This window comes from Nansenia antarctica, assembly GCF_963989245.1.
Source record: "Nansenia antarctica genome assembly, chromosome: 9".
NCBI lineage: Eukaryota > Metazoa > Chordata > Actinopteri > Argentiniformes > Microstomatidae > Nansenia > Nansenia antarctica.
The window spans coordinates 43272091-43296806 of record NC_137679.1 but is presented as its reverse complement, the minus strand read 5'-3'; the positions used below and the strand labels follow the sequence as shown (position 1 = coordinate 43296806).

Sequence of the window (24716 nt, the reverse complement as noted above, 5' to 3'; positions counted from 1 at the left end):
TTAAAGCTTACAATCTACCCTTTCATAATCTGGAAAAAACAGAAAAAAGATTTTGCCCTAGTTGAGGACTTTTTAACCATGCCCTGTCACATATGTACATTTCAAGCCTGCAAACTGCGACACTTTAAATAAATGTGCAATAACACTATGTGCAATATGACAACCCTAGTCGTCTATCTGTACAGTATAGTATAGTGGATAGTGTACATAGCCTTTATTTATGTAAACCAGCTCCTTCCCTTCTTGTGTGTTTTTTTTTTTTTTCTTTTTTTTTTTCCCCTAACACCAGGGGAGCCACCCCTCCTAAATTTCGTTGTTTGGTACCTGTACTGTAGCAATGACAATAAAGACCATTCATTCATTCATTCATTCATTCATTCATTCATTCATTCATTCATTCATTCAAAATACAGTCCTTGTTCGTGCTTGCATTGTACTTTGGTGAATAAAAGCGATTCCGATTCTGATATAGCAGTGTAGGAGTCTGTGTTTGAGAGGAACTGATGGTCTGCTGCTGCTGCTGCTGCTGCTGTAGTGTGTGTGTGTGTGGGGGGGGGGGAGGGGTGGGTGTGTCTGACTTGCTGGTGTCCTGGCTTCCTAACTATATATATATATAAAAGTTGTGTGTTACGTGCCTCATGAGCTGGTGTGATGGGTTTGATTCATCAGCATCTACAGACTGCAGACGTTACGTTAAATAAGCAAGATGCTGTCAGGATGGTGAGACTTCAGGTCACTGAAGCAGGCGCCTGCACTGTACTGTGTTCCCTTTACGCCTGGAGGAAATGTTGTCCCCCGATTGTCATTGTATAAAATTCACACACACTTCTGAGAGGCTTGTCTTGTGATCCTCTTTTGGCATTTCATAGAATCTAGTCTCCTATGCTCTTGTGATTTAAGTTAAGTACTTTGGTTTGTTATTTTTCCTAAGTCTGTTCCTGTCTACTCTGTGAATTACTGCAGGTAAAAGTGGCTTCGCCCCAGGTAATGACTGATCATGCTGCTCCGCGGGACTTCCCGTCACCGAGTTAGGGCGTGTTAGGGCGAGTCAGGCTGAGCAAACACAAGACTCTTAGCGTGGCCTGGGGGAAAACAAAGAGCCAATATATGAGACATTTAGACTGTGATATAGATGGTTTTTAAGTAAGCCATCAAACATTGACAAGCTTTGAAATACTTTGTTTGCTGATCAACACCTCTGAGCCAACGAGCCACCCTCAGTAAACATGGATCTCCGATAACAGTCCTGCAACCAGGAACCTATGACTGGTTACAAAGGCGACCAGCTTCTTTGGGGCAAGGAGTGACAGATAACGACACTTGGAAGCCCTATAAGAGAGAACTGTTTAGAGCCAGAAAGTCGTTCGTATTTTCTTCCTTTGATATACATTCCAAGCCGGCTGTGAATAAACTTCCCTCAACTGTCCATTTGAGCAAGACCCTTTGATTATCCTGACTATCCATCTGACCATCAACTTACATCATAACAGACTGGCTGTAGATCGTGGTCAAGATTGATCACCATAGACCCATCACCATAGACCTAACCCCATCACAATAGACCTAACCCTATCCTTAACCCTATCACCACCAACAACCCTAACCCTATCACCATAGACCTAACCCTATCACCACCAACAACAACAACAACAACAACAACAGCAACAACAACAACAACAACAACAACAACAACAACAACAACAAGTTCTGATGCGACAACAATTGACTTTTTAACATCATAATATTATGGTAGTAGGATATCTTAACTGCTGCTGCTGCACTATTCTTTGTGAATCATCAACCACCAACCTCAGATGTAAATACGTTTGATAAAGTTGCATAACGCTCACCCATGTTGGAGATTTCGTCTTGATGTTCTTGCAACAGAAGGTTCCACAAGTTGATAGCCTCATAGGGTGTAACAGTAAGCCTATTTATACCTTGTTTTAATAATCCTTTCACTTTCATTATTACCCACGCACAATGCAGAGGAGGAGGGACTGCAGAGCAGCTGTTTTACAAGAAATCCTAATTATGTTGGTCAAGAAACACGCTGTCAAGCTCCACCTTGTACCCTGTCCAACTGACTCAGTGAACAAAGTTCAATCAGGGTGGCAGAGATCAGATAAGGTCAGACTTAGGCTGCTGTATGTCTGACTTGTTGATCTAATCTGTTAATTCCCACACAAGCGGGCGTTACCATGGTTACATGGTTGCTACTGATGTCCGAAGTTGAAAATAAATAATTTCAGCAACAATACTCAAATACGCTGTGGCATTCAAGCGATGATTGATTGGCAACAGGACCAAAGTGTGCCAAGAAAACATTCTAACCCTAACCCCACACCATTTACACTGAATGAATGAGAAGGTGTACAGGTGTTCCGTAATTTGCATTTGGCATCCCTCATAATGTAGGGGTGTTGGTGTTGTTGACTAGTCAGACAGACCTTCCACAACGTGGACGGTGATGCTTTTAACAGATCTAGAGCCAAGAAGGTTGAGTGTGGTATAAAGTGTCAAATAAACAGGTTAGCTTGTCTTTCTTGCAGACTGGGCACACACTTAGCCTAGCTGTACCCAAGGCCAAAGAACCATGGTCTAACTTCCTGTGGTTAGGCTGGAAATGGTCAATCCCACTTGGCAACCTTAATACGTTAGTTGAACATCTCGTCTGCCTGGCTCACGTGAGTGGATTTATAAATTAAAGCCTCCCCCCCACTAACAAACTAACCTGACGCGTCCCAGATTCATCTAGTTGCCATGGTAACGAATCCCTGGACTGAAAAACATTAATTCGTTCAATATCAGGTTGGAGATACACAGAAATGTTGACTCGATGGCAGTGTGTAATAATACTATGTATAATAATTCTCTGTGTAACAATAATAATATTATATTCTCTGTCTGATATTGGAAGTCTCTCGAGTTGAGAACTGAAGCTAGCTAGCATGTAGATATCTAGCCAGTTGGCGAGCTAGCAAGGTAGTCATAGCAACCTGCTAGCTACATGAAGCCAGCTAGCTAGCAACAAAAGCTAATTCATATGTAACTGCGTCTAGCCTTTTATTACTTTATAATGTTGCCTTTGGTGAGCTAACAGGTTTATCTTGAGTCTGTGAATAGCTACATATCTATGTCATGATGTTAATAGTCTTTTGTGTGGCTGTGGTGGTTTAGGTAGCCTTTTGACTTTTTGATATTAGCTTTTATAATATACCCCCTTTGTTTTCACTCAGGAATGGAGGACTTTTACCTGGTTGGGTAATTGAACAATGTTATTATATTGTATATACTAATATTAATAATAATAACTTTTATTAATTAAAGTCCATGTGTCCATGTGTCTGATGAGTATATGTGTCTACAGTGAGCAGGCAGGAGGACAGTGAGCAGGCAGGAGGACAGTGAGCAGGCAGGAGGACAGTGAGCAGGCAGGAGGACAGTGAGCAGGCAGGAGGACAGTGAGCAGGCAGGAGGACAGTGAGCAGGCAGGAGGACAGTGAGCAGGCAGGAGGACAGTGAGCAGGCAGGAGGACAGTGAGCAGGCAGGAGGACAGTGAGCAGGCAGGAGGACAGTGAGCAGGCAGGAGGACAGTGAGCAGGCAGGAGGACAGTGAGCAGGCAGGAGGACAGTGAGCAGGCAGGAGGACAGTGAGCAGGCAGGAGGACAGTGAGCAGGCAGGAGGACAGTGAGCAGGCAGGAGGACAGTGAGCAGGCAGGAGGACAGTGAGCAGGCAGGAGGACAGTGAGCAGGCAGGAGGACAGTGAGCAGGCAGGAGGACAGTGAGCAGGCAGGAGGACAGTGAGCAGGCAGGAGGACAGTGAGCAGGCAGGAGGACAGTGAGCAGGCAGGAGGACAGTGAGCAGGCAGGAGGACAGTGAGCAGGCAGGAGGACAGTGAGCAGGCAGGAGGACAGTGAGCAGGCAGGAGGACAGTGAGCAGGCAGGAGGACAGTGAGCAGGCAGGAGGACAGTGAGCAGGCAGGAGGACAGTGAGCAGGCAGGAGGACAGTGAGCAGGCAGGAGGACAGTGAGCAGGCAGGAGGACAGTGAGCAGGCAGGAGGACAGTGAGCAGGCAGGAGGACAGTGAGCAGGCAGGAGGACAGTGAGCAGGCAGGAGGACAGTGAGCAGGCAGGAGGACAGTGAGCAGGCAGGAGGACAGTGAGCAGGCAGGAGGACAGTGAGCAGGCAGGAGGACAGTGAGCAGGCAGGAGGACAGTGAGCAGGCAGGAGGACAGTGAGCAGGCAGGAGGACAGTGAGCAGTCAGGAGGACAGTGAGCAGGCAGGAGGACAGTGAGCAGGCAGGAGGACAGTGAGCAGGCAGGAGGACAGTGAGCAGGCAGGAGGACAGTGAGCAGGCAGGAGGACAGTGAGCAGGCAGGAGGACAGTGAGCAGGCAGGAGGACAGTGAGCAGGCAGGAGGACAGTGAGCAGGCAGGAGGACAGTGAGCAGGCAGGAGGACAGTGAGCAGGCAGGAGGACAGTGAGCAGGCAGGAGGACAGTGAGCAGGCAGGAGGACAGTGAGCAGGCAGGAGGACAGTGAGCAGGCAGGAGGACAGTGAGCAGGCAGGAGGACAGTGAGCAGGCAGGAGGACAGTGAGCAGGCAGGAGGACAGTGAGCAGGCAGGAGGACAGTGAGCAGGCAGGAGGACAGTGAGCAGGCAGGAGGACAGTGAGCAGGCAGGAGGACAGTGAGCAGGCAGGAGGACAGTGAGCAGGCAGGAGGACAGTGAGCAGGCAGGAGGACAGTGAGCAGGCAGGAGGACAGTGAGCAGGCAGGAGGACAGTGAGCAGGCAGGAGGACAGTGAGCAGGCAGGAGGACAGTGAGCAGGCAGGAGGACAGTGAGCAGGCAGGAGGACAGTGAGCAGGCAGGAGGACAGTGAGCAGGCAGGAGGACAGTGAGCAGGCAGGAGGACAGTGAGCAGGCAGGAGGACAGTGAGCAGGCAGGAGGACAGTGAGCAGGCAGGAGGACAGTGAGCAGGCAGGAGGACAGTGAGCAGGCAGGAGGACAGTGAGCAGGCAGGAGGACAGTGAGCAGGCAGGAGGACAGTGAGCAGGCAGGAGGACAGTGAGCAGGCAGGAGGACAGTGAGCAGGCAGGAGGACAGTGAGCAGGCAGGAGGACAGTGAGCAGGCAGGAGGACAGTGAGCAGGCAGGAGGACAGTGAGCAGGCAGGAGGACAGTGAGCAGGCAGGAGGACAGTGAGCAGGCAGGAGGACAGTGAGCAGGCAGGAGGACAGTGAGCAGGCAGGAGGACAGTGAGCAGGCAGGAGGACAGTGAGCAGGCAGGAGGACAGTGAGCAGGCAGGAGGACAGTGAGCAGGCAGGAGGACAGTGAGCAGGCAGGAGGACAGTGAGCAGGCAGGAGGACAGTGAGCAGGCAGGAGGACAGTGAGCAGGCAGGAGGACAGTGAGCAGGCAGGAGGACAGTGAGCAGGCAGGAGGACAGTGAGCAGGCAGGAGGACAGTGAGCAGGCAGGAGGACAGTGAGCAGGCAGGAGGACAGTGAGCAGGCAGGAGGACAGTGAGCAGGCAGGAGGACAGTGAGCAGGCAGGAGGACAGTGAGCAGGCAGGAGGACAGTGAGCAGGCAGGAGGACAGTGAGCAGGCAGGAGGACAGTGAGCAGGCAGGAGGACAGTGAGCAGGCAGGAGGACAGTGAGCAGGCAGGAGGACAGTGAGCAGGCAGGAGGACAGTGAGCAGGCAGGAGGACAGTGAGCAGGCAGGAGGACAGTGAGCAGGCAGGAGGACAGTGAGCAGGCAGGAGGACAGTGAGCAGGCAGGAGGACAGTGAGCAGGCAGGAGGACAGTGAGCAGGCAGGATCGACCAACAAAGAGGTGAGTTAGAAAGGAGGCTGCATTTAAAGACGTCTGCCATCATATTAGATATTTAGGCAAATATTATTTTCAGAAACTGATGGGAAACTGGGGCGCTTAGGTGGCGTAGTGGGTTAAGCATTGACCATGTAACCGCAGGGTCCCCGGTTCGATTCCGGACGGAGACATATCCCTCCTCTCTCTCTCACCCATCCTTCCTGTCATAATCTATACTGTATCTGTCAAATAAAAAAATGAAAAATATGAGTGGGACTGCCCCACTCAGAAAAAAAGAAAAAAAAAGAAAGTGGATTTCCTGGTCGTGTTAAAAGGACGACCTGCTTGAAAAAAAAGAAAAGAAAATATAAACTGATGGAAACAATCATACCCTAACCCTACTGTTCTCAACTGATTATGCCTGGACTTTTAATAAAGTGTTGGCTACTAATAGTAAATAAAGCGTGTGTGTGTGTGTGTGTGTGTGTGTGTGTGTGTGTGTGTGAGTGTGCGTCTGTGTGTGTGTGTGTGTGTGGGGGGGGGGGGGTCTGAGGGTCTGACTAAGTGTCCCGATTTCCTGACTATACAAGTTGTTGTGTGTTACGTGCCCCATGAGCTGGTGTGATGGGTTTGATTCATCTCCATCTACAGACTGCAGACGTTACGTTGAACAAGCCAGATGCTGTTAGGATGGTGAGACTTCAGGTCACTGAAGCAGGCGCCTGCACTGTACTGTGTTCCCTTTACGCCTGGAGAACAAGTTGTCATTGTATAATTCACACTCTGCTTGGCGCTTCAGAGAAGCTTTATCCTCTTTTGGCATTTCATAGAATCTAGTCTCCTATGCTCTTGTGATTTAAGTTAAGTACTTTGGTTTGTTATTTTTCCTACTCTGTTCCTGCCTACTTTGTGGATTACTGCAGGTAAAAGTGGCTTCGCCCGAACCGTTTCAACTGCAATCATTGGTCTGGTCTCCTCTCCTAGATTAGATTCAACCTTCTTGTCATTGCAAAATGTATTTTTTGCTTTAGTCATAGTCAGCACCCCTGGAGCAATTAGGGGTTAAGTGCCTTGCTCAAGTGCACAACGGCAGTGGTAGGTAACTTGGATATGATGCCAGCAACCCTCCAAAACTGACATTTCTGAAAACAGTAATTAAAATCTTAACATATTTTGCATTATTAAATGATGGTTACACAATTCAAATTAATTAACTCTCAAAAACCTATATAAGCTTTTGTCCAGGTTTATGATTGATAATGATATCAAAGTGGTTCAGTTTTGACATTAACAGTTTACCTGGACGGCCCGCTGTGGCCATTGTTGTAACCTGGAGAACACCTGATGAAGATCAGCACTCGGGGGGGCGGTGGGGGGGGTGAGGCCAGGTACTGATAACGTTGCTCCGTGGGACTTTGGCCTTCACCTTACACCGAGTTAGGGCGTGTTAGGGCGAGTTAGGGCGAGCGAACACAAGACTCCAAGCGCGGCCTGGGGGAAAACAAAGAGCCAAGATGTGAGCCATTTAGACTGGCTGTAGATCACGGTCAAGACTGATTGTTTAAATCAAAAGTAAGGAAATATGAAAGAAGACATATCCTCTAGTCAGAATGCAAATCTCTCAGGTGAGGTACAGGCCTCTAGTGTCTTCACCCACCCTGCCCGTCACCATAGACTTAACCCTATCACCAACAACAACAACAACAACAACCCTAACCCTTTCACCAAAAACAACAACAACCCTAACCCTATCACCACCACCACCACCACCAACAACAACAACAACAACAACAACAACAAGTTCTGATGCGACAACAATTGAGCAAGACAAGCAACAGAAAGATATGTTCAAACTTCATACCTTCTCTCTCAGCAGCTGCAGGACGAAAGGAGGGAACAGATCAAATAAAGGAGTGATGTGATACTTCAGGAGTGATCTGGACTTTGTTCCTCCAGTAAAACCACAAGGTGTGGCCCAACCAACCCCATAGGCTTAGGCAGCTCTGAGGTTACACATTAACAGAGTTGTGATTGTGAAGGATGATTCTTCAGACAGACAGGCCCACGCAAGGCAAGGCAAGGCAAGTTTATTTGTATAGCACATTATCATACAACAGGGGCAATTCAAAGTGCTTTACATGCATTATTTAAAAATACAGCAAGAGGAGCATAAGAAAATAAAAATTACAATGAATAAAAGCAAATATAAGAAGTAAATAGATAAAACATTTAAAAAGACAATAGTTAATGGAAAAAAGACATTGATAGAAGTGTTTGTGTTTAATCATAACTGGTGCAAAACATGAAGGTTTTTAGCTTAGATTTAAATATTTTAAGGGTTTGGGCCTGTTTGATTTCTTCAGGGAGTTTGTTCCAGGAGCATGCGGCAGCGTGACTGAAAGCTGCTGCACCGTGTTTTGTTTTTACTCTTGGAATTATTAGCTGATTTGTCTCAGCTGACCTTAGGGACCTTGCGGGAATATAGGGTGGGAGGAGATCTGATATGTATTTTGGTCCAAGACCATTTTGTGATTTGTATGTAATTAGGAGGATTTTTAATTCAATTCTCTGAGAGACTGGTAGCCAGTGCAGGGATCTCAGGATTGGTGTAATGTGTTCAAATTTCTTTGTTTTTGTTAGGACCCTAGCAGCGGCGTTTTGGATGAACTGCAATTTACGAACAGCTCCTTTAGATAGGCCTGTTAGTAGACCATTACAATAATCAAGTCTACTCGAAACAAATGCATGGATGAGTTTTTCAAGGTCTTGCTTGGACATGAAACCTCTCATTCTTGTTATGTTTTTCAGGTGATAGTAGGCTGATTTAGTTATCGAGTTTATGTGGCTGTTGAAGTTTAGATCGCAGTCTAGAATTACACCAAGATTTCTGACCTGTTTTTTTGTGTGAAGAGAGAGAGAATCAAGTTTTGCACTGACTTTCGATCTTTTGTCAGGTGCACTGAATACAATTATCTCTGTTTTGTCCTTGTTTAGTTGGAGGAAGTTTTGTGTCATCCAGGCGTTTATTTGCTCAATGCAATTACAGAGATTGTCAATGGGACTATAGTTGTTCGGTGAGAGGGCTATGTAGATTTGAGTGTCATCCGCATAGTTGTGGTAGGCAATTTTGTTCTTTTTTATGATGTGTCCTAATGGAAGCATGTAGAGATTGAATAGAAGGGGGCCAAGGTTTGACCCTTGGGGAACCCCACATGTCATTTTAATTTGGTCAGATACAAAGTTGCCAATGGAGACATAGTAGCTTCTGTCCTGTAGGTAGGATCTACAGTAAACCAGTTTAGGGCAGTGCCCGAAAGTCCTACCCAGGTTTTTAGTCTATCTATTAGAACATCGTTTCTCAACGGGGGCGTTCAGACAACATTGGGGGGCGCTGGAACAAATATTTTTTAAAGGGGGGCGTTGAGGTGTTCTTGGGGGGCGTAGACGCATAAAGTATTTTTCTCATGAAAAACAGCTGTGTTATTACGGGCATATTCGTAAATGCACGAACGGTCAGTTCGCTCGGACAAACCGTGTTTTCAGTCAGAGCGCCCATCTCTGAGCGCTCTGAACTTGGCCGGGCTCTGTGACGCAGACACACGTAGCGCAGCGCCCAAAAAAATAAAAGTGAGTGTCATCAAGAAGATGGAGAAGCTAAAAACTCAGCTAGCAAAGGCAGAGCTTTTGATAGTTTCCAATGTGTCTGGGTAAGCTGCATTGTAGAAGAATCTTGACAGTTCATGTACAGTGCAGAAATTGCAATACTATGCTACGATAGAAAGAACCCCGGTTCATCCCATCTGTAACGTCATGTTGACCAATGCCCAGCTATGCTTGAGTGACATATGTTTCAGTTTGTGGGCTCATTGTAATTGTTGTGTTCGCTTCGTTCGCTTCCTTTCAATACAGCTTATTTAATTTAGTTAAAATGAGTGCTAATACCATACCACCATACCAGAACATCACAGCAGGAACAACCTATCTCAAAAAAGCGATCGTAATAAACCAGTCCTGAAAGTTCTCTGTCGCTTACCAATAATCGAACCTAGAGAAATCAGCTACGAATGTCCCCTCCCCTCGCAGGTTCATCACAGTATATTACATAAATGTATTACTGTTAAGTGTTGTTGTGGATGTTATCCCTAGTGCCATTCTGAGGTTAGCATTGCGATGTGTTTGCAAACTAAAATATACGATCGCTTTTTGTGATATGTTGCTCCTCTTGTGATGTCCTGGAAACGAACGCATCAGCTGCAGCGTCTTTTGTATTGATCAGCTGTCATCAGTGTTATTACGGGTACGTTCGTAAATGCACGAACGGTCAGTTCGCTGGGACAAAACCGTGTTTTCAGTCAGAGCGCCCATCTCTGAGCGCTCCCAGAGCGCAGAGCTCTGAACTTTGGAACTTTGTTATGTTTTGATATGTTTTGATATGAGAAATTCGAAGTGGTCAGTTTATGAAAATAATACCATAGAATACTAAATAAAATATTAAAATAATAGCCCCCTAGCGTTTGCCGCCATATTGTGACACCACCCCCCCAAAGTCCAATCAAAAATGAATAAATATTAGCATCATAAAACAGCAATTTGGAGAAATGCAACACCAGCACACTTAAAAAAACTAACAATGTTAGTTGTAATGTACAGTTCTGCAGCCTACTGTTTGTTCTGCATCGGACATGTGTGAAATTGCTGCTGTTCCGTAGCAGTCTGTTTGTATTCTCTGATGTTGTCTGAGTTTGTTGATGTTGTCTGAGAACACTCAGAAACAGCATTTGTATTCACATTCACATGGCTTTTCTGTTCTCTGGTAAACTAATGATAATGATATTCCAACTGCCCAGTTAAATCCAATCTATTATTTGGCATTCAGTGACATGCTTTTTAAATTATATAACACAGAATATTAGTCAACATTAATATTTAGGGAAGAAAATAAGCCTACTTTTTTGATGGGGGGGGCGGTAAGAGGCCTGGATAATGGACAGGGGGGCGCTGGCCCAAAAAAGGTTAAGAACCACTGTATTAGAATGTCATGGTCTACAGTGTCAAAGGCAGCACTAAGATCTAGTAGTACCAAAACTTTGATTTTTCCGGAGTCTGTGTTTACGCGAATGTCATTAAGGACCTTAATAAGGGCCGTTTCAGTGCTATGTAGGGGGCGAAAGCCTGATTGAAAGTCATCAAAGAGATCATTTAGGGTCAAATAATTGCTAAGTTGTTCGTGGGCAACCATTTCAATATTTTTTCCTGTACAGGGAAGGTTTGATATGGGTCTGTAGTTGTTTAGTACAAATGGGTCTAGGCCGTTCTTTTTTAGTAGAGGCTTAATAACTTCAGTTTTCAGGGCTTCAGGGAAGATTCCTGATGAAAGGGAGGTATTAATTATTTGTATTAGTTCACCTGCCATGCAGCTAAATATGTTTTTTAAAAAGCTTGTTGGCAGGACATCAAGGGCACAGGTGGATGGTTTAAGACGTGACATGATTTTATCTCGGGTCTTGTAATCATGGTGTTAAATTGTGTTAAATTGTGACATGGTTGTTATGTCCGCCCTATTTGGGGTTGTTAATGGGGACATGTTTTTCATGCCTGACACAGAAGACCTAATGCCTTGTCTAATGGTTTCTATTTTATTGTTAAAAAAGGATGCAAGCTCATTGCATTTACTAGTTGAGTGAAATCCCTGAGCAATGGGTGTTGGGGGATTTGTTAGTCTGTCAACAGTTCTGAAAAGGATGTGGGCATTATTTATGTTATTGTTTATGATCTTAGAGAAAAATGATTGCCTGGCACTTCTTATTTCTAAGTTATAGTTTTGAAGATTCTCTTTATAGATATCATAGTGGACTTGAAGGTTTGTTTTTCTCCATCTGCGCTCTGCTTTACGACATTCTCTTTTTTGGGTCTTTACGGATGGGGCAGTTCTCCAGGGAGCTTTTTGCTTACCAGAGATGCATTTGGATCTAATGGGTGCAATATCATCAATGGTTTTTGTGATTTTTAAGTTGAAATCGTGTAGAAGGTCATTTACTGAGGTTGGAATAGAAGGGGGGGGGGGGGGGGGGGGGGGGGGCTAGGGAAAAGGCCTGTGTGAACAGTGCACTGGTCTTTTCATTGATATATCGTTTGGAAATAGTTTTAGACATAGTTTGAATAACAGGAAAGATAGATACGTCAAAGAATAACAGTGGTCAGACAGGGCAATGTCAGTTACAACAACATTTGAAATATCTAGGCCTTTGGTGATGATAAGATCCAGAGTGTGACCTCGATTATTATGAGTAGGGAGGTTCACATGTTGTTGAAGTTCAAAAACATCTAACAGAACAGAGAGTTATTTGGCTTTGTTGTCCTCTGAGTTATCTACATGAATATTGAAATCACCAGCAATGATCAATGACGCAAACTAATGAAGTATGTTACCCACTTTATATTGATGTGTGATAAAGTTAGCCTATGGTGCTATGTCCTTGATAGCAGCTAGGCTAAGTGTGTGCCCAGTCTGCAAGAAAGACAAGCTAACCTGTTTATTTGACACTTTATACCACACTCAACACTAAAATTTCGTTGTATGGTACCTGTACTCAGTGGTGTAGTCTAGTTTTTTCTAGTGGGTATACTGTGATTTTGCCCTCCCAGTCAGAGCGACACCTGTCCCGTAGCGACACCCCATACGCACCACCACACTCACTTATGCATACATAAGGGGGGGGGGGGGGGGGGGTGGCATGGACTGTACTTGTACATCAAGCTGCCTCACGCTACAGAAACAGGAGATAGGCTCCTGCCCCCTAAGGGCCGTTAGGCTCGAGAACCATCGGTTCTCAAGGCTACTTACGTGGTCTTGACTACATGTCCACTTTCTCACCTGGTTCTTGCTCTCTCTCTCTCTGGTGTGCCGACACCATCCTGCTCTCTCTCCTTCTCTCCCTCTCTATCCTCCTCTCTCCCTCTTTTGCTGTCACCCAAAAGGCAAATATAACAACCAGAGTATTTATAATTTAATAAGAGGTATACATTGAATTCATATAAAATCATAACATCATTCTAATTGAATATTGGGTTGCTGTGGGCAATAGAGTCAGATACTGTCTTTAATTACTCTCTCACCTGTAAGAAAATCGTATGTCCAACTACAAAAAACAGACATTTCCAATGAGTGAGGGTTTGTTCCAATGCTTCAATCCACTGTCCATGTACTGTAAATATGCCATTATGGTATTACCATAAAGCCCAATTCTAGCAGAATAAGAAAGATTGTATATCTACTTTAAGTAAAATAATAAAGTGCCTCCAGTTAGCTCTTTAGCTGGCATGTGTGCAGCAGACTAGCTCATCTAATCACCTCTGAGCTAGCTAGCTAGCTTGCTAGTTCTTTGACACTATTATTCACACCATGAAACTATAATCAGACACTTGAATGAATGAATGAATTAATTAATTAATTAATGAATGAATGAATCGTCTTTATTGTCATTGCTACAGTACAGGTACCAAACAACGAAATTTAGGAGGGGTGGCTCCCCTGGTGTTAGGAAAGGGGAAAAAACACTTTTAAAAAAATCACAAGAAGGGAAGGAGCTGGTTTACATAAATAAAGGCTATGTACACTATCCACTATACTATACTGTACAGATAGACGACTAGGGTTGTCATATTGCACAATAGTGTTATTGCACATTTATTTAAAGTGTCGCAGTTTGCAGGCTTGAAATGTACATATTTGTGCCTCAGCACTACACCTGATTTTTTCAGTCCAGCTGGCTGGCGAAATGAGGGAGTGCTTCGCCAACCAATCAGGTAGCGGTATTGCCCTGCCTCCCCCTACCATCCTAGGTTTCGCAAATTCGCGGCCCGCCCACCCCAAGGCTCTGTAGGGGAAATACTGAGACTAGCATTCTGAACGACTGGTTATGTGATAACAAACATGTCAGAAAGTTCGAAGTAAGTGCTTCGTAACACAGGTCTACGGGGTGAATTTTATGAATGAAAGTGAAAGTTCTGTCACAAAACGCCGTTACGTATCCTCGCGCATTTTCTAGTGGGTATACGCAAATCCTTGGCCTTTCCTAGTGGGTATACGGCGTAGTCCTGCGTATCACGTAGACTACACCACTGCCTGTACTATATTAATGACAATAAAGACTATTCATTCATTCATTCATTCATTCATTCAACCTTCTTGGCTCTAGATCAAAATGTATGTTACAAAATACCATGGTCCACATTGTGGAAGGTCTGTCTGACTAGTCAACAACACCAACACCCCTACATTATGAGGGATGCCAAATGCAAATTACGGAACATCTGTACACCTTCTCATTCATTCAGGTGTAAATGGTGTGGGGTTAGGGTTAGAATGTTTTCTTGGCACACTTTGGTCCTGTTGCCAATCAATCATCGCTTGAATGCCACAGCCTATTTGAGTATTGTTGCTGAAATTATTTATTTTCAACTTTTTTGTTGTCGTTGTTTTTAATGTGAAAAAACACCCGTCGGACATCAGTAGCAACCATGTAACCATGGTAACGCCCTCTTGTGTTCCCGCGTTGTGTGCCGGAGCGGCCAGACTGGTCACGTGACACAGTGAGACTAGGGTCGCGTTCGTAAATTAGCTCTGAGAGCACCGGAGCGTCCACGTGACTGCCTCTTGTCCAATCAAATAAAGGGACCAAGTAATTTGATTGGACAAGAGCAGGGGCGGACTGGAATCAAAAAACAGCCCAGGCATTTGCGACACAACAGCCCTATTTCCAAACGCAACACGCAACACGGATTGTTAACATAAAAAGTCAGAGGACAGATGCCAAACTACCAACATGTTTGCTGTAATTATATGTATTATCAGTAGGCAGTCATCAGTCAATATCTCTTTCAATAGCCTTTTCACACCGAATGTACTTTTTTGTGCTATTTTCGGCCCAATACATGCGAATTTCGGTGCATTCCTACTTCCAACTACACTTGCTCCCTGCATCCAGTTGTTGCACATTAACTGCATCGCTCTCGTCAAATTCCCCCATTCTGAAAATGAAAGCAGTGTAACGTTAACTGCTGTTATAAACGGAATGATGACATGAGGTGCGTGTCCACTGGCGATATAGAGCTGACTACGATAGTTATGGAGATATACTCCAGTTCGATGTCCGCGCCCGCCCTGGGGTGCTATAAAACGGGCGTCCTCCGTTCCCTCATTCTCCCAAACATACAATACAGCCGGGTTTGAACAAGTCGAAGTGGGCCAGCAGCCCTATTGGGCTCCGCTCCACTCATAGAACTGGAGTATATCTCCATAACTATCCTTCTATATCGTGGAGCTCCGCCCCATAGGGGAGCTCTGCTCCTATTGGTTTAGGGCCCTGGGCATACGCGCAGAACTGCGTGGATGGCCCGGCCGATATAAAAGGTTTTGGGCCGCGGTATGCTAAAATAAGTTATTTTCAATGAAAATCACCAGAGACAAAATTACAAATATATATATTTTTTTTTAATATAATACATTCTGAGCGGCCCAGAGTCTCGCGGCCCTCCTGGCATTTGCCAGGCTTGCCCGGTGGCCAGTCCGCCACTGGACAAGAGTCAGTCACGTGGACGCTCCGGCGCTCTCAGAGCTTTACGAACGCGGCCAGGCCACGTGGGTCTGTGTTCTCAGACCTCTCCCTCTAGCTGTCTAGCACCATTAAAACTTCCGGTGACCCTTTTTTGTAACGTTTTCGGGGCTTCAAAATAAAAGCGCAAGTATTCCAGTAGGGGGCAGCAGATACCGGTGTCATGCTTTAGTTTAGATTTTAATTTGTAATCAGGGCATGTGTAATATTGTGATTTGGTACATATGGAAATGATATAGACATGGGAATTATAGCCAGCACAAAAGTACAATCAGACTAGGTCCAGTACAGTAGCTAGGGTTCTTACAGTAAACCAAAGTAGTACACAAAGTAGATACAAAATATGAAATAAAGAAATATCCTAAAACATAAACATACACATACAAAAAAAAACATAATTTCTTACCATAAGGGGTAATATACCTATTATATAATTTGCAATTGTGATGAAGATGAAAAATGTGCATCAGAAGATGTATGAAAACGGTTACAGTTGCAGTCAAAGCCAGGATGCTAACCGTTTAGCCGATGTTGTATACTTTTGACTTTGCTTTCATATACCACATAAAAAAAATTCTACCATGCCAATGCTTGGTATCCTTTTGTTCAGAACAACCTCAGCTATGACTAGGGGTGTAACGGGTCAGCTATATGACCTGACAATTATGTTATGACTTTGACACACTGTATCAACATAAATGACCCAAAAACACACAAAAAAACGAATTTGGACAATTATGTCTATTTTATCATCTAAAACACAAACATACTCCATAAAGCATTTCAACGGTTTCAAATGTTAGCACAGGTTGTATATAATGGTCATATAAAGATCACATTTAGATACTTCAACCAATATACAATTATTTACCACAAAAAACAGGGCTACACCTAGGCGTTTCTTTTGTTGTTGTTGAAATGTCACTCATCAAAACAGGTTATGTACAGGCTTCCCAAATAGTGCATGTAGAAGATTAAATTGAGACAAAATCAAACTATAAATAACAAAAAGCAGGTGTGGCTTTTTGTGGGGAGTATCTCCACCTGGTGGCAGTGTTCGCTAGTAAATCTCTCTTCCAGCAACTATCGACCAGACTACAGAGTACATATCAATCATCTGCCAACTGGCAAACTTTTAAAAATGATTTTTTAATCCCAAATTAAAATGATAATATTTCTGTTTCTGCTTATTGTATCAACATCAGATAAAAACGTTTTGGCTTATTGAATATTGCCCCATTCATTGTCTAGGGATTTTTTGTCCGCTAAACGGCATTGTGGATAATTCCCGTCCAAGCAACGCGAGTTGGAACGAGCCGCACGTTTTTTGCTATAATAATGAATACATAATAATATATATGTACAATACTAATAAGTGCTGCTTGCTACTACAAGCACACTTAACTAGCATGGAGCTTCAAGCCAGCACTGGGAAGCTTATCACAGTCCTGGATGTTGCTTCATATTGATTAGACGGCTCTGAACAAGTCATGTGATTTGATCACGGTTGACTCTTAAGAGAGCACGGGCAAGTTAGGATTTCACTCTATGTGAACGGAGAAGATAAGCACAGAATAAATAAATAAATGAATCAAAATCCTTCAGCCTTTGAGTCAATCAATCAATAAATCAATGAAATTGACTTTTACAGAAGCAGTTTTATCACAAAGTGTTTAACAATATAAACGTGGAAGGCGATGGAAGAGGGTCTTAACGTAGACATAGGCACACTGGTAGCATACCTTCGAAGGTGGCTTCTACAACTCAGTGTCGGAAAGACAGTCGCAGCGGCATACCACCTTAGCACCAGAGAAGCCAGGAGGGAACTTGAGGTGCGCGTTGACAACAAATGTCTGGAGGTCCAGCAAGCCCCGAAGTACCTTGGAGTGCGCCTGGATCGGACATTATCCTTCAAACAACACCTGGAAGAAGTCAAGGCCAAAGTGACATCCAGGGCCGCGCTGATCCGCCGCCTTGCTGGTACAACCTGGGGAGCCTCCGCTAAGACGCTAAGAATATCCACCCAAGCCCTGGTCTTCTCTGCAGCGGAATACTGCGCCCCAGTCTGGAGCAGAAGCCCTCATGCGAGAAAGGTCGACGTGGCTATCAATACCTCCCTCAGAATAATTACTGGATGCTTGAAGCCTACCCCTGTGTCCCTCTTGCCAGTCCTCGCGGGAATAGCACCGGCCGGCCTCCGACGGGAGGCTGCCACCCTCGCCCTGGCCAGGAAGGCACAAAAGCATGACTGGCACATCCTGCACAACACCACCATAACACCAGCACCTCCAAGCCGACTCAAGACCCGCCACCCTTACAACAAGGCAGCACAAGCCATGCTCAACTCCACCTCTGAGGACATCTCCAGAGATGCATGGTTGGCAGCAGCTTGGAAGCAGGAGTGGGAGTCAGCCGGGCCCTCCCGAATCCACCGCTACATCTGGGACCCAGGAGACGACCTACCACGCCGGCAATGGACCACACTGAACCGTCTACGAACTGGTGTCGGTCGCTTTAAAACATCAATGAAGGCGTGGGGCCTGGCGGACAGTGCGGCATGCGAGTGCGGTGACCCAGAGCAGACCGCCGACCACATAATCGCCATCTGCCCCTTATATAGACCACCCTCAGAAGCCAGCCTCTTCGACCTAGAACCAGAGATGCGGGCATGGCTACGCGACACCGAGTTGGACCTCTGACGTTACACAAAAGAAGAAGAAGAACAATATAAACATCAGAAACAACTTTGAGACTGTACACCTGACAAAACCTTGGAGGGAACCAGGCTCAGAGGGGGACTCGGGAGTCAGAGTCAGTCCCGTCCACACCTCTCAGCAGGAGGGAGCCAACCGCATCCACAGTTCTCAACAGGAGGGAGTCGACCGCATCCACAGCTCTCAGCAGGAGGCAGTCAACCGCTTCCACACATCTCAGCAGGAGGGAGTCAGCCCCATCCACAGCTCTCAGCAGGAGGGAGTCAGCCCCATCCACAGCTCTCGGCAGGAGGGAGTCAGCCCCATCCACACCTTTCAGCAGGAGGGAGTCAGCCCCATCCACACCTTTCAGCAGGAGAGAGTCAGCCCCATCCACACCTTTCAGCAGGAGGGAGTGAGCCCCATCCACACCTTTCAGCAGGAGGGAGTCAGCCCCATCCACAGCTCTCAGCAGGAGGGAGTCAGCCCCATCCACACCTCTCAGCAGGAGGGAGTCAGCCCCATCCACAGCTCTCAGCAGGAGGGAGTCAGCCCCATCCACACCTCTCAGCAGGAGGGAGTCAGCCCCATCCACACCTCTCAGCAGGAGCAGCTCTGGATCCTCTGTGAGGACGTCGCTCCTCCTTTTCTTGGGCTTCAACACATCCACTGATCGAACCTCAGATCCCGGCTCAGAACCACCATACCCTGTTTCTGCTCTGCTGCCTCCACTCACTGTAACACAACACAACAACAACAGATCATATTCTGCTTTGCTGGCACACTGGAAGCACTACAGTACATCAGGTATGTATGTATGTGATGTCATCTGAGACATCAATCAAGTTGATATCACTATTATTGCTATTGTCCTTGCTGTTGATGACATTATTCTTCCATACTCACAGTTTGGATTAATAAAACCAATGCTCCCAGCAGCTCTCGGTGCCACAGATCCATTCTCAGAGCCAGACTCTGCTCTGCTGCCTCCACTCACTGAACAACAACAACAACAACAGATCAGAAGCTTTGCTGGCAGACTGGAATCATTACAGCATATCATGTACTGTATATATGAGTCAGGGAACCATACTCACCGCTTGGAGGATAATATTCAATGCTACTAGATCTTCTTGGTGCCAGTGAAGGTTGATCCCCCACCTGACTCTCAGGATAAAACACATCTCCACTGTTCACTGCCACCATCTCCTCTATCTTCTCCAGCAGCTCTGTGACCTGAGTGCCATCACCCATGTTCATATTGTTGAAGACATGATACCTGTTCCCACATTTCTCAACAAGCCACTGGAGGGTCTTCCCTTCACTCTCAATGTGCTGCTCAATGATTGTGTCTCCCAGACAGTCCCCCCAGGTGAACAGCACTATAATGTGATTCCAGACTCCCTCACTAAGAAGCTCCAGGTGTGCCTCTGCAGCATTTGCCTCATTCTCTTTGAATGAAACATCCACTGGTATGACCAGGAGGAGAGTGTGAGGTCCTGGAGGACACAGAGACACACTGTGCACAATCTCATGTTTAACCATCTTAGGAGTGTACTCTACAGGGGAATTCCTCCACCAGCCTGGAGTGTCGACCACAGTGACCTGCCTCCCTGCTACCTCTCCCTGTCTCTTCACACACTGAGCAGCTGTCCCCAGGTCAAACTCCTCTCTGCCCAGGATGGTGTTTCCTGATGAACTCTTCCCTGCTAACCTGGACCCCAGCAGCACGACCCTCAGCTCTGAGAGATGGAGGGAGTCACCTGGCAGAGAGAGAGAAACAACACAGTATAATGAGCATCTCCCATTGACATGCTGTATACAGGGTGTGTCTCCATTGAACATCCTTAGAACACCATTGATATTGGTGATTTGGGAGGGCATGCTAACATGCTATAAGCCATAATGGTTGATTGATTGATTGATTGATTGATTGATTGATTGACTGCACATCTATTTCACATGCATGGGAAGGTGGGCCATATTTGAGGTTTAAAATCAACAGTGAATGTCATGCACACAATGGAATACCTCTGTCTCTATATAATCTCTATCTTTATATCTCTTTATAATCTGTTACCTTTAAATATATTTTGAATTCTGTTTCTTTAGATAAACCGCAGCCCTGTCATTTGTGTTGGCAGACAGCTGAGAGATGGAGAAATGTAACCCCTCTTAAAATGAGTAATACAACCTTATGTTTTGGGTTATGATATGGTAAGACACACCATTGATGTGCTAGAGATCCTACCATATTCAGACAGCACAACTTTTACACAAGAAAATAAACTGATTGGCCATCTCATCAATCATCCACCATCTTAGCACAAGCCCATTGGTCAGCAGCCAAATTGACCAATGGGAGTGGTTCTATATCACAGAGTACTCAGTATTCCAGCCAGCGATCTGACATGGAAGTTTCCTTCATAACAGTTCAGTAATATTAATCTCACCTATGAATGATCTGCGGATTTCTCTCTGTTTCTTCACCTTCTCCTGCCTCTGTTTTGCTCTCTCTTCTTTGGGTTTTCTCCACACTACTGTATCCTTCACAATCTCTCTGTTCATCTCATAATGGCCTCCTCTGTTTCCTGCCACCATCTCCTCTATCTTCTCCAGCAGCTCTGTGACCTGAGTGCCATCACCACTGTTCTTATTGTTGAAGACATGATACCTGTTCCCACATTTCTCAACAAGCCACTGGAGGGCCTTCCCTTCTCTCTCAATGTGCTGCTCAATAGGTATGTCTCCCAGACTGTCCCCCCAGGTGAACAGCACTATAGTGTGACTCCAGACTTCCTCACTGAGAAGATGCAGGTGTTCCTTTACTGCTCTTCTCTTTTCCTCAGTGATTGAATCACCCACCTTTCTGACCAGGAGGAGAGTGTGAGGTCCTGGAAGACACAGAGACACACTGCGTACGATCTCCTGTCTAACCAGATCACGTCTGTTCTCTACAGGATCTTCCCACCAGCCTGGGGTGTCGACCACAGTGACCTGCCTCCCTGCTACTTCTCCCTGTCTCTTCACACACTGAGCAGTTGTCCTCAGGTCAAACTCCTCTCTGCCCAGGATTGTGTTTCCTGATGAACTCTTCCCTGCAAACCTGTACCCCAGCAGCACGATCCTCAGCTCTGAGAGATGGAGGGAGTCACCTGGCAGAGAGAGAGAGAGAGAGAGAGAGAGAGAGAGAGAGAGAGAGAAAAAGAGAAAGAATGAATGTCAAGAAATAAGTCATTTTATTCTCCCCAGCTCACAACAAAGGTGTGTTTGCTTGTGTGCGTGTGTGTGTGTGTTTTGTGTGTGTTCCTATCTAAAATTGTGTTTGTGTAACTAACTGAACACCCATAACCACATACTGATAGTTAAATCTCTTGAAATGTTGAACTGGATATGCTTATCTATCTATATATATTTAATTGACATTTTACACAGAACAAGTTTTTATATCTTTGTGGCTCAAATGACATTAAGCAAATCACATAGCTGGCTAGCTGGCTGTATTCACAGTTCAGCTAATGAGTTCATCAGCTTGATTTTAGCTAAACTGTGACGCAAGACAGCCAGTTAGCTAGTCAGTGAGTTTACTGTTGCTACTGTAGGAGCTAGCAACTCCATCTCAAACTGAAAGCTCTATCCACCTTATAATTTAAGGCATGTAAAGTATATTTACATTTTGCTTTTAAAACAAATTGAAATGGAGAGAAAACATGTTGTTCTAGTGAAATCTTTAACAAATGTGTTTAAAAAAAGATTGCCGTTTCACAGAGACTGAAATAAACTCACCCATTAGTGACCTGAGGGTCTCTCTCTGTTCCTGCACCTTCTTCAGTCTCTGTTTCGCTCTCTCTTCCACTGCCCTCCTTTCCTGTTCTATCTTCTCCAGTATCTCTCTCTCTATCTCATAATGGCCTCCTCTGTTTCCTGCCACCATCTCCTCTATCTTCTCCAGTAGCTCTGTGACCTGAGTGCCATCACCCCTGTTCTTATTGTCAAGGACATGATACCTGTTCCCACATTTCTCAACAAGCCACTGGAGGACCTTCCCTTTTCTCTCAATGTGCTGCTCAATGGTTGTGTCTCCCAGATAGTTCCCATGGGTGAACAGCACTATAGTGTGACTCCACACTCCCTCACTGAGAAGATCCAGGTGTTCCTCTACTGATCTTCTGTGTTTGTCAATGAATGACCAATCCCCCCGTATGACCAGGAGGAGAGTGTGAGGTCCTGGAGGACACAGAGACACACTGCGCACAATCTCCTGTTTAACTATCTCAATAGTCTTCTCTACAGGCTCATCCCACCTCCAGCTTGGAGTGTCGACCACAGTGACCTGTCTCCCTGCTACTTCTCCCTGTCTCTTCACACACTGAGTTATCTTCCCCTGGTCAAACTCTTCTCTGTCCAGGATGGTGTTTCCTGATGAACTCTTCCCTCCATACCTATACCCCAGCAGCACGATCCTCAACTCTGAGAGATGGAGGGAGTCACCTGTTAGAGAGAGAGAGAGAGAGAGAGAGAGAGAGAGAGAGAGAGAGAGAGAGAGAGAGAGAGAGAGAGAGAGAGAGAGAGAGAGTGAGAGAAAAAGACAGAGCAGTTTATTTGGAGAGTCATGCTGAGTGCATAAACAGAAATGGTGAGTACATAAACAGCTATGGTGAGTACATGAAGCCCTCATCTCTTTACAGTATGCTCTTGAATGCCCCCCGCATTCACCATTAATATCAAAACAACTTTAGAATGTGACTTGTGTTATGACAGATTTGTGCATGTTGTATATATCTGCACCCTTTTGCATCGTCAATGTTGCCCCACGTCATCCATTTCTAGAAGAAAATACTGTTTTACATTTTATTTTCTACAATCTTCTTTTCATTTTATCAAATTCTGAAGCCGTTATGAGACTACTATAGAATGTTATGTGTTATCTATGATCACTACTGTCATGGCCCCGTCTGAACACTAGGGGGCGGCAGTGACCATCCCATGAGCTCTGGCACAACAGGTGCAGTGCAGCTGACATTTCCCATGTAAGTTGTGTGTTTCGTATCTTCCAGGGCTTGGCGCCATGGTTCGATTACTGGGCCATGTCCATGCCTGGAAGAATCTTGTAATAGGATTTCAGATTTTCAGACAATCCTAAAGTGGACCACACCATTTCTTAACCTTGACGTTAGTTAAACGTCTCGTCTAGCTAACTTCAGTCGAAGTTAAACTGGTTCAGTTTTGACATTAACAGTTTACCTGGACGGCCCGCTGTGGCCATTGTTGTAACCTGGAGAACACCTGATGAAGATCAGCACGCGGGGGCGCGAGGCCAGGTACTGATAATGTTGCTCAATGGGACTTTGGCCTTCACCTTACACCGCGTTAGGGCGAGTTAGGGCGAGCGAACACAAGACTCCAAGCGCGGTCTGGGGGAAAACAAAGAGCCAAGATATGAGACATTTAGACTGGCTGTATATCGTAGGTCAAGATTGATTGTTTAAATCAAAAGCAAGGAAGTATGAATGAAGACATATCCTCTAGTCAGAATGCATCTCTCTCAGGTGAGGTACAGGCCTCTAGTGTCTTCACCCACCCTGACTGTCACCATAGACTTAACCCTTTCACCAACAACAACAACAACAACAACAGCAAAAAGAAGTTCTGAACAACAATTGAGCAAGACAAGCAACAGAAAGATATGTTCAAACTGTTCATACCTTCTCTCATCAGCTGCAGGACGAACGGAGGGAACGGATCAAATAAAGGAGTGATGTGATACTTTAGGTAGTGATCTGAACTAATGGACTAATGATCTGGACTTTGTACTAAATGTACTAAAACTACCCAGGTGTGGCGCAGTAAACCTCTGGAGTGAGGGCCAGTCACATTAACTGATTGTGAAGAATGATTCTTCAGACAGATAGGCCCATGCAAACTAATGAAGTATGTTACCCACTTTATATTGATGTGTGATAAAGTTAGCCTGTGGTGCTATGTCCTTGATAGCAGCTAGGGTAAGTGTGTGTCCAGTCTGCAAGAAAGACAAGCTAACCTGTTTATTTGACACTTTATACCACACTTAACCTTCTTGGTTCTAGATCAAAATGTATGTTACAAAACATCACCGTCTACGTTGTGGAAGGTCTGACTAGTCACCAACAACATCCCTACATTATGAGGGATGCCAAATAAATGTTGCGATATGTTGGCTTAAATGTACATTTATGTAAATGTGAACAGAATGTCAGAAATTATTTATGTTCTACTTTGTTTATTTGTTGTTGTTTTTTAATGTAGAAAAGCACCCTTCAGACATCAGGATCAACCATGTAACCATGGTAACGCCCTCGTGCGTTCCCGTGCAGCCAGACTGGTCACGTGACACAGCAAGAGCTCCGTCTAGCGCCATTAAAACTTCCGATGGGCTTTTCACCGTTTTCGGGGCTTCGAAATAAAAGCGCGAGTCTTCCAGCAGGGGGCAGCAGATACCTGTGCCTAGACTTATTATGTCGTGTGTCTGTCATAGCTGGCTGTGATGAGCTCAACAGCCGTGGTTACAGACATATGAATATGTCTTTTTGTCTCTCTCTTGCTCT

General features: G+C 45.3%; 1 protein-coding gene across 1 annotated transcript; it reads right to left on the bottom strand.

The window, feature by feature from the left end:
* Nucleotides 1-18226: 18226 nt before the first annotated feature.
* LOC308165652 (GTPase IMAP family member 8-like) lies at nucleotides 18227-23398 on the bottom strand (the record flags this gene model as incomplete). The annotated part of the gene is made up of 5 exons (XM_080539802.1): nucleotides 18227-18867; nucleotides 19299-19895; nucleotides 20586-21287; nucleotides 21919-22623; nucleotides 23377-23398. 5 exons carry the CDS (start codon nucleotides 23396-23398, stop codon nucleotides 18227-18229), a joined length of 2667 nt encoding a protein of 888 aa, XP_080395928.1.
* Nucleotides 23399-24716: the final 1318 nt, after the last annotated feature.